Source organism: Labrus bergylta, chromosome 7, assembly GCF_963930695.1.
Source record: "Labrus bergylta chromosome 7, fLabBer1.1, whole genome shotgun sequence".
NCBI classification, from domain to species: domain Eukaryota; kingdom Metazoa; phylum Chordata; class Actinopteri; order Labriformes; family Labridae; genus Labrus; species Labrus bergylta.
In genome coordinates, this window is record NC_089201.1 from 25,553,184 (window position 1) to 25,563,776 (window position 10,593).

Below are 10,593 nucleotides of genomic sequence, written 5' to 3' on the forward strand. Positions count from 1 at the left end.
ATGCTCCAATCACTACAGCTGTCAAAAGCGTGAAAATACACCCTGCTCCTTTGCAATTTGTTGGCATACAGATTCCCATTACTGGCACATTTCCAGTTTTAATTACGTTCAACATAACATCATCTCGCGCAGAAGAGTCTCCAGCAGGCCGCCTGTGTCCCAGTAGAGGACAGCGGGAGGTAAGAGTGATAGGCAGAGTGAGGAGATATCGTGCTTTGCCCGTGTAGAGCTCATGTTGAATCCCTGCACCACTGAGTCCGGCCATTAGGCAACATGATGGGCTTTTCTTTTCCACACCATTTCCCATGGTCAAAATAGCATAAAAACACTATTTGGGTTCAATAGCAAAGACTTCAACTGAATAATCACAAGGGTGAAACTGTAACTATTACAGAGGCACCTCTGGGATAACCATACATAACAGGGGTGTCAAAAACAGTGTAGGTTTTCTGGAGGGCAAAGTGTTTAAAGTGTACGCTGTTGGCTCTTGCTCCAACATCTGCTTTTAATTACTCAATTAGCGCAATCATTTAGTCTCCTTGACATTCATCCAAATGGCAAATCATAGCCGGAAGTTGTTCTGTTTAAACAGAGCGTTAAGAGGAGTCATGAAAAATGCATGTACGATATTGTATATGGATACTTAACTAATTGAACCAATTAAAGGGAGTTAACTGGTTTTTAGTGAGAGCAGCGCTGGCATGGCCCTGTGGGGGGAAGCTTTGACACTTCTGATCTACAGCCTCCCCTCTCCCTATTCACAGACCCGGGCCTCAGGTCATATTTCAGCAGACAAAAGGTCTCTGACTTCAGTCATACTGCTACAATGAACCAGATATTTAAAAGACATGCAGATTGAAGGCTGTGATAAATTGTAATTGTAGTGAAAAGTGTACAACGCTCTAAGAAGAAAATGTAGATTTTAAATGCAATTTGTAGACAATTGAAGACCTACAAAACTATTCTAATATCTCTCTAAAGAATAGGCCAACACAATATGGGAAAAATATGCGTATTGTTCTAAGTATTAGTATTAAAAAAAAACTATCAAAGAGAGCCTATTTCTTTTAACTCACAATTTTAATCTGCTGAAAATATCCAACATTTTCCTCCTTTTCCCAAATTAAATCCAAAAAGAGGCTTTTCTTTAGCACTTGGCATCAATTAATCTGAGGGTGTTCACCTGACTGCATCAGAATGGTGTGAACGTGTTTTTTCTTTTATATCCAGATCTCCATCCAATATGTGAAATGTACACATGCTGACTCAGAAAGCATTGCTTGTTTACATACCTTTATTCTTATTTATTCAAATAAATTTTGACTTTTGCAATCAGCTGATATGTGGATAACAATCAACTGCACAGACCTACAACACAAGTCGATGCCATTTCTACCAAGTCACTGTAACATGCACATTAAAGTACAATTATAGTTCTGCATATCATGGTGAGACCTCTCTCTCTCTCAGGTGTGCATGTATTTCAGCAGATACTTTTCAAACTATCAACCTGAGTGTTTAATGGAAATCTTTCCAGTTTAAGATCAGCTAGCGTTCCTCCTCCCAAATTTAAACCATCGCAATCCCCCCCACCACAAAAAAAAGACTGATAGTACCCCTGCGGTGTTGATTTCCTGCATGCTATGGATGCATAAATAAACATAGGCATAAATACACAGAGGACACTGACTGGGACTCGCTGGCCAAGTGGGGCAGCTGTTATTAAAAGGGCTATTTATCACTGTCAGCCCTCTCAGGTTCCATCCCTCTCTGCCCTCCAGCGATGTCACCAGGCCGTACAGGAACAATGTGGCTCATCCAACTGAACCTACCCCCTCTTTCATACATACGCAAAAACACGCTTCCTGTCACAGACACACAAACACAGAGGGAATATGTGCGGCTTTGCCTATATTTCGAGCATAAACTGGAATCGTCCACTCGTTTTCATGACTCAGCTGACACAAACACAAAAAAACAAGACCCTCGCTCCTTTCGATTTCTATCAAATATGTACAACACAGCTTACACTGCACACACCGTTCATTTTTCGCTCTGTTACTTTATTGATCGTGGCCACAATTATCCACTTTTCTGAAGCACTGCATTAAGTGAATTCCCCCTTTGTTGGACAATAAGTACAGAAGGTTGGCTAAGTTATACTATCCCTCAGCCTAAGGGGACGGTCTGCTTCTCCAACACCCTCATCATCATTAGCAAGCCCAGATAAAAACACACCTCAATTAGCCCACATCAGCTGGGGGAGCCAGATCAAGCGAGGCAGACCCTTACAACTGACCCCCGCTGTAACTTCCCTCACAGCAACTCCTGCCACGTCCGAACTGACCAACAAAGACGGCATTAGTGAACAATCCTGCCTGCGTAAAGGTGTCAGCAGTTAAAGGGAATCTTTAATTCAATTAAAACCTTCAATTTTTAGTCTGTCCATCAGGCAAAGTACAAAACAGTTTATATAAATGATCCATATGTTCATTGCTAAGTCTTGCAGTAGTAACAATTCACCATCAGCATGTTATGATAAAAACACAGTCAGCAAAGCATGAGCTCAGAAGAAACTAGAATTCTACTTTCATTGGCTTAAAGCTACAGTGAAGAACTCTTTGGTGTTGGTTTTGGCGCCCCCTGTGGACAAAACAGTACCTATTGTCTCTTTGCTGATCTTGTCCTGTACACATGTTAGTAAAAGAAGGTACTTTGAGTTTGCATATTATAAATCCTTTTATCTGATAGAGTCTAGGAAAGCAACCATTATAGATTTTGATGGTATGGTTATAGTCTGAGAAATAATCTTGGTTTTACAATCATCACAATGTGTGTATTTTAGAATAAAATAAAAAAGTCAAATCAGGTGACTAAATTCAGCCAATGGCGCAACACACATTGAACCTTCATACACTTCCTCTTAGCCAGAGTGCAACTTTCAAGTTTTCGCTGATATGGTCCGCGTGCAGATTTTCAATCAAAAACAGCAAAGAAGCGAGATGATGAACCCTGTGTATAAAGATTTAGAAACGTTATGAGTCACTATAGAGAAGCCGGAGGATCTGGACGAGGACGAGGAAGGGGACCTGCCCTCATCTTTGCTGAGGATTCTGCTATTTCTGATGATAAAGGTATGTCATCTTCGTGAGGTTCCACCTGTAGTTTAAACAAAACCTATTTGAGGAACAGCAGTGGAGACTGTCGGAAAGAACCCTGGCACTGTTGGCAATCATGGCGAAAAGAACAAGAGCCCTGAACAGCAAACACATTGATGCCTCCACCCTAAACCATTATAACAGACAGATTGCTTTTTTCTGAAGACATCAAACGGTGGGTGAGCGTTTTTCCAGGCAGCTCTGTATTAATTTAATGCAATTAGTGTGTGAATTATTGTAGGATACTTGTTATTTGTGTGTGGGTTGTTTTCTACAATCAACATTGTATGGAGTAATGTTCATTTATTAGCTGATATGTTGGTAATATGGCAACTGAGGGTGTTTGTTTTTAGTGTCTGAGGGTGAAATGCTTATAAAATTCGCCTGTCCCTGGCTCTGTTATGCTAACTTTATAGTCAGAGGTGTGCATGTTATCTTTATATTGTTTCACATTGAAACACCTTTCAAATGTCGCAGGACAGATGTATGTGCATGCTTGCATGTGTGTTTGTGCTTCTTTACGTGTGCATAGGTCTATTTGTGAGTCAGTGGTGTTGCATGTCAGCACATACATAAATTGTCCTCTATTTGAGAGCACCATCACTTAAAAGATGATCACCTTCATAGCAAATGCAACAAAAATATCTCTGGCACCACCATTGGTCGTCACTGTGTAAATTGTTGTTGTAGATCTGTCCCCTCTTCTGAGTGTGAGAACAGAAACACCTGGTGTAGCGGAGCCTTTACCATTAATTAACCCTGATGTTTGAAACCACGGTTAATAGTGTAGCCGGTTAACTGCAACATGCCTAATACCGACCCGCTGGAGGGGTCAGGCATTACAAACAATTAGCTATAGATAATCCATCTTCACAATGACAGTCTGGTTTGCTTTTGTAGGTTATAGACAGGCATCAGATCTAATTTCAGTCTGTTTCATTACCGGCTAAATAATCCTCACAGGAGCTTTAATATGCATACCGAGTTTAGTGACAAAATAGACGAAACAATTCAGTTTTTATTTTTTTTAAAGGAGCAAATGCTCACGGTTAAAACGCATAATCGCTAATCTCAAATAGTTTTCAATTCTGTTTATGGAACTACAAAATACACACAATCATTTTTTAAGGTCTTTGCCTATATGTTCAAAGCACCAAGCAGCTTTTTTTAATGCAGATCTCCCTCCTTCCTTCATCCAAGTATTAGCAGTCCAAATCACCTATAAACCTCTCACACAGCAATCCACTCACGATTAATGAAGTGCTTACTTAACCAATTTAAACCCTTAATTCCTATTAATTCAACATAATAGCCACCCTCTCTGCTAGAATTAACAACAGTGGAGCAGAAACTCCCAATTCTCTGCAGGACACGAAGAGTCAAGCCAGCAAATTCCACATCCTTTGATAAATATGTAACAGTATGTATATCACTGTTAAAATGCATAACCCTCGTGTAAGACCCCTATCAAGTCTGCTTTACACCTGTATTCCATTTCTCTCTCAATCAGCAGCTTTTCTCAGACACCGGCCTCCCATGAGGAGCAGAAACCATTACAAGGGACTGCAGCTCATTTGCAGAAAGATTGGAGATCACGCTGCATCAAAAAGTATGTGAAGCATTTCTTCCAACCAAATTGATTTATTCCATTTCTATGTTTGTATGCAGCATCAGTATCAGTGTGTTTAATGTAAATCCCCAGTCAAGCATTGAGTTGCTGCATAGGTTGCTGCTTATTGTGCAAGTAAGAAGCAGAGCAATCAAATAACATCACGGGGACTGTTCTGCTGCAAAATGAAGGTACGTGCTGTATTTTTTTATGTAGAATATTTTGTCTTGAAGTACACAATGAAACCCATATGCAATGTGATAAATTATATCAATCAAACAAAGCCATGCATTATGGCCTTCTTCAGATCCACTGACGCCACTTGTTTAAGCTACAAAGACATTAGCCCACTCTTTGGTGAAATAAAAAAAAAAAGGCACAAGTAAATAAATAAATATTTCAGAATATTTCAATTTTGACTTGGGAAAAACAGATCAAGCAGAGCCCGTGGCTAGAGGAGCCTGACTGCATGCTGGTGGGGGGTAAAAGACAGCCTGGGGGGTGTGGAGGGCGTCTGTTTTTTAATGAGCTGAAACTTTAAATACTGCATAATATATAATAAAAATGGATAGTTCATTTAACCCTCCCGATAAGTCGTGGAAAAACTATTAAAATCCATTACTCTCCTAATGTCAACAGAGTAAGCATTAAGTATGAATGAAGGGAACAAGGGTAGCACATCATCGGTAAGAAAGAAAAACAAAACAATAATCAACTTGAACTGAAAAAAAAAAAGGGGTTTGTGCATAAAGTTAAGTGTTCAAGCTGAAGGGCATTTTCTAAGAGAGTATAAAAGCAACAACCATGAAAAGACGATACCATTTTGGAGCAACTGTTAAAAGAATACAAAATTTGCATGTTTATCTTGCTTTATAATATATATAGGAATGTTGATGTGTCCAAAATTGTTTTTTACCGCAACAGAGTCCGGTTGTCATCTGGGAGTGGTCGTCAACTAGAAATGCTAGAATACATGATTGACAGTTATTTCAGCCACCCACTGGCTGCTGCTTTGGCAACACTGATTGGCACAGCAGGCAAAGTTTTTTAACGCTCCCCCTCTATCCACCACAAGCACACACTCTCTCTCTCACTCACACACACACACACACACACACACACACACACACACACACACACACACACTAAAGGACATGTCATGAAGATAAAGAAGGAAGGGGGGTTGTGAAGAAAGAATTATGGTACCTCCATCATCCCTTGGGTGAAGAAATACACCATAATAGATTTTTAATGGCTTTAGTAGGATATCCTCCACCAAAGGAAAAAAAAAGTTACTGATTCCTTTGATAATTAGAAGAGGTCAGAAGCTATAAACTACTGTAAAACATCTTTTAAAAAAGTAAAAATGTTGACACTTGTGAACTTAAAATTGCAGAGCCGATAAAAGTGTGCAAGTGCCTGCAAATACAGGTTTGTATAGTTGAAATGTAATGAGCTATATGTTTCAGCCAGTCACATTATTATTCAAAGAGTGCCATTTCACAGTGAATGTAGTGACGATGTTGGCTGACACCTCTGCATTAAGATGTAATTCCAACATGATCCTAAAGTGATCTGAGTGATGGCTCCGGTCCCCCCTGCTGCTCATGCAGTAAGCAGGGAGACGGTGCTGGTGGCCGATCCAGAGGCTCAATAATGATAACCTCGCCAGCATTAGCTGCAGGGGTTGTTCACACAATAATTGTTTCTGCCAAGCCATATATCTACATGACAGAGAAAAAAACTGCTGTGGCTTTCCTCCTCTAAATAATTGATTTTAAAAATCGGCTACATCAGTTATTTCAAGAAGATGAACATAGTCCATACTTTTTCCTTCTTTTTTTTTTTTTGCACTGAAGAAACTGAGAACTTATTAGCAAATTAGAAGATAATTACAAGTCTCTGCAAGTTGATTAGCAATTTCACTGTTGAACATTAACAATTTACGGCAACACTACACTCAATTTCAGCACTTGTTTTGCTTTACTTACCTAAATTCTAAACAGCACAAGTATTTAAAGATTTCACCTTGACAAAACTTATTACCAGCGTCAGCATGCAATTAAACTTGCCAAACAGCCATTAATTCTTTGTTCATTACCACATTAGATGTGTGTCGGGTAATTTAGACACTTCAATACAGGACAGGACTACAGGAGCTATTAAAGACGTCAATCTGGCATTAAATCCTGATATATTTTCTTAATTTACAGCAGCTCATTTGCAGTGTGGATACTCTAGACCTGCACAGGCAGTGACTGAAGTCTCACATGTGTAATGCTAAGCCTGTGCCCCAGCTGAAGGGACGCCCTCCCCTGCAGTTTAGAGTGACTCAAAGGTGAAGCCCTGAAAATGAATACAATGTACTCACATGCTCCACAGTTTAGATTTCACTGACTCACATCATCCTGTAATAGCCGCACACAAAGCTGCAGTCAGTCGTGAACCTCATGCAATTGTGTCTGGCTGTATGTGGTGGTATCAATGCAGCTCATGGGTCAAAGGGTCAATGAGTAATTAAGACATGGTTGCCTGAGCATTCCCCATGCACACTTTCAGTCCTGATGAAAGGAGGGGGATTTAAGTGCAGCCCGATACCACAGATCAGATTTCCATAAGTGTGTCTAACTGCTCCTTGTTCAAGGCAATTAGTATGATTAACAAAGTGTGTGGTGTCATCGGGTTCTTTAAGAGGATTTAACACATGAATTCTGCATCAGGTTGAGACATGTTGCACACCATAAAGATTACGTTGCTTGATATAAAACCATACACTGTTCTTTCAAAAGATTCTGAAGGTTTTTGTAAATTATGAGGGAATTTAATGTTTATTGAAGGTCTTTCTTAGTAATCAATAACTTTACTTTGAGGACAAGGCAGATCACCATGTTTTTTTGTATGAATCAAAAGAATATGTGGAGAATCGTGCAGCAGATTCTCAGACTGCTGTTCCCTTTGATTTTTCATGTCACTTTATTTGGCTGATCTGCGATGGGAAAGAATAACAAGAATTTGTGGACACCTCCTGATCATTTTAACAGTAACAGCAAAGAAAATGCCAATCACTTGCACAATCCTTAAGAGGTTCAGGAAATGGAAACAATGACTATCCTTAGGATGAGAGGGAAATTGTACATTGCATGATAGAAACGGAATAAAGAACATGTTTACTGGTGGTTTACACTGCTCTTCCTCACTGCTTAAAATGTTATTTACTTCCCTTCTGTCTTCTCTGACAATGATGTATGATAAAAACTGTCCATAAAATATTATGGAGATGTTGTCTGGAAATTGTAAATTATACCTGACAACAAAGTGTCTATTGTATACTATTGTTATAAAAAGACTTAACAAATCTAAGTGCCAACTAGAGTTTCTAGGAAGTAGTTGTTTTTTGTTGCTTGTAGGGAGAATAGGTGATGGTAGTGCTAACCTAATTGTTCAAATGAATGCATGGGGTTAGGAAGGAGTTTTCTTTTAAATTGTGTTTTGCACCACCAAGTTAAGTGTTCTTCAATGAGGAGAAACAGTTTTACAAAAGAAGATCCTCGTGAATAGGCTGTACATCATGGAGAGCATGTAAGCCGATATCACGGCCTTCAAGTGCAGAGAAGGTCAAAAGGTGCATTGATTTACATGTACAACAAGAAATTATTTGTTGGCTTTCATTGTTGCTAAAAAAATGAAGAGGCCAAGGCCGGAAAATTGAGGTCGCTGATAAATGCTAATAGCAGGAGATGCTGAGGGGTGAAGAAATCAATACGGCAGTTTGTCAAGCTGCGTCTCAGAGAGGGCACGACGGCAGCAGCAGTGAGCGTGCCCCGTCAGCACAGCACATTACCAGAAATCAAAGGCCGGAGAGGGCCTGAAGGAAGGGATGGAGATGTCTCTGTACAAAGGGCACACTTAGGTAATTAAAACCTATTTTATCAGACCTGTCTTGTCACTGCTTTTTCTCTAACACTATTGACTATCTGTTGCATGCAGAGTGATCACTAATTTACCTTTAAATAAATGAGCCAGAGTTATTTAAATTCCTGCATTTGTCACACAGAATGAAGCAGAAGACATGGGAGTATTGAATAAATTATGCCACTTGGTACTACTTGGATGAATTATTAATAACCTTTGAGAGATGGGCATTGAAGGAAATGCTGTCCGTCTTATTTAACATCAGTTTTTCCAAACGTTCCTCTGGAGGCTGACCCTCGTAATCTAGGCATGCAAAGTCCGTGTGGCAAAAAAAGAAAACATCACAGCCAAATACAATGTTTTTCCATATTGAAAAATATCCTAAACATATTTTGATCACAATTTCATACACTATTATATTTTTTTTTCAAAATTCTTAAAACAGATTTATTGTGAAGACAAATGGCTGATACGACATTCACAGACTCCACTGTGAAAACATCCTGGAAAAGTCTCAAGTCTATTCTCAGAGAAATCCTAAACTTAACATTAAACTTTAATGGAACGTAAACTTTCCAAATAAACACTGTCGGCATTGTATGTCAATGTTACAACACGCATAGCTGACTTCTTCCTGAAACTTTCAAATCTTTAATAATTAAACACAAAATGAACCTGTTCAGACAATGGAAGCACTAATGACACGTTTGTCAAGAGGTACACCGCAGCATCACCTTGGGAACGGTTCCAAATACAGCAGCGTAGTCGATGTGAGCTTCTTTTAAACACAATCAAACGGTGATTTCTTCATGGTCTAGTCATAGACTGTATATATTAATTTATGCAACCACTGTCAAGTGTTCTCAGTACTGTGCACCGTCTTCTTCTTTGTAGGCAAAATAGACTGTGACCGGTCCAACACTTGTCTGCACCGTTTCCGCAGCGCCCACCACCATCCAGCAACCAATGCCATAAGCCAAACAAGGGATACCTGAAATAAAAAGGAGTTATGTTTAGAATCTGAGGTGTTTGAAAATATAATGAATTTGTGTCATGCAATCATGTTGGATTAAAAATGTTTTTTAAAAAAAGTACCGACCCAGATTAATTACTTTCAACACAGTGAAAAACGTGTCTTCAAAGTCCAGCTTCTGTGGAGGTGCTTTGGAGCAGTGGTATTTAATAAAGGGGAAGCAGCCTGTTCTCAGTATGTGGTAGTTGGAGCCTTCAACCCTCCAGTTAAAATGAGACAGTCCAAACTGGTCATTGTGGACGGAGCTGTAGCGGACACAGAAGGAAGTCCACGGAGGGAGTTTTCTCTGCTGGAGGTGGCAGGTCAAAACCTCTGAGGCTGCAGGCCGTGGACCTTTCCTGGCAAATGTGCTTGGAAACAGGGCGACCTTCAGGAAGATGCTGTGCACCTTCCTCAAAAACCCCTTCATGATTAAACTACAAGCAAGAGTGACTCACCTGTAGACCTATTTGCAACCACAGCTGGACATGTGCTTACCTTTAAATTAAATGTTCAACATTAGTAATCCGGGGATATACAACAGTATGACATGCTGCAGGTAAACGTACTGTAGCAGTGGTGAAAAGGTCGATGCTGCACACGGGACTAATAAGAGGAGCTAACGACCAAGCTGAACATGAATTACCCTGCTGTAATATTAGGCTAAACATGCCAAACACATATTTACAATGTGGTGGGGGAAAAAAAAACGCTCGACGCGCAGCAATGCTACTTTGTGCAATGTTTTTACTACTTGCTCTAACCTGGTACTCCTGCCAATGCCGTCCGGCTGGAAACTGAGCGCTGCACATGTGTTCCTCCAACAGGAGAAGAGGCTTATGGAGTTATATCAGTCTCACTATTCACAAGTGCACACAGAAGGATTCACAAATGTATTACAA

General features: G+C 39.8%; 1 protein-coding gene across 2 annotated transcripts; it reads right to left on the reverse strand.

Annotated features, from left to right (window-relative positions):
* Window positions 1-9,031: 9,031 nt before the first annotated feature.
* Window positions 9,032-10,476, reverse strand: c7h15orf61 (chromosome 7 C15orf61 homolog). Of its 2 annotated transcripts, XM_020631405.3 has the most exons (3): window positions 10,261-10,476; window positions 9,779-10,189; window positions 9,032-9,670 (listed from the first exon to the last, which is right to left on the reverse strand). In XM_020631405.3, the coding sequence occupies exons 2-3, from the start codon at window positions 10,119-10,121 to the stop codon at window positions 9,543-9,545; spliced, it is 471 nt and encodes a 156-aa protein (XP_020487061.2). In that variant the 5' UTR covers window positions 10,122-10,189; window positions 10,261-10,476; the 3' UTR covers window positions 9,032-9,542. The 2 variants fall into 2 exon arrangements, with proteins under 2 accessions (XP_020487061.2, XP_065813348.1); XM_065957276.1 differs by having other exon boundaries at window positions 9,779-10,476.
* Window positions 10,477-10,593: the final 117 nt, after the last annotated feature.

Bases quoted from the DNA above. Each gene is read 5' to 3' on its own strand.
- c7h15orf61 (XM_020631405.3), bottom strand. From the start codon at position 10,121: ATGAAGGGGTTTTTGAGGAAGGTGCACAGCATCTTCCTGAAGGTCGCC. The intron at 9,671-9,778 runs GTCGGTACTTTT...TTTTTATTTCAG, and splicing joins GTTGAAAGTAATTAATCTGG to GTATCCCTTGTTTGGCTTAT.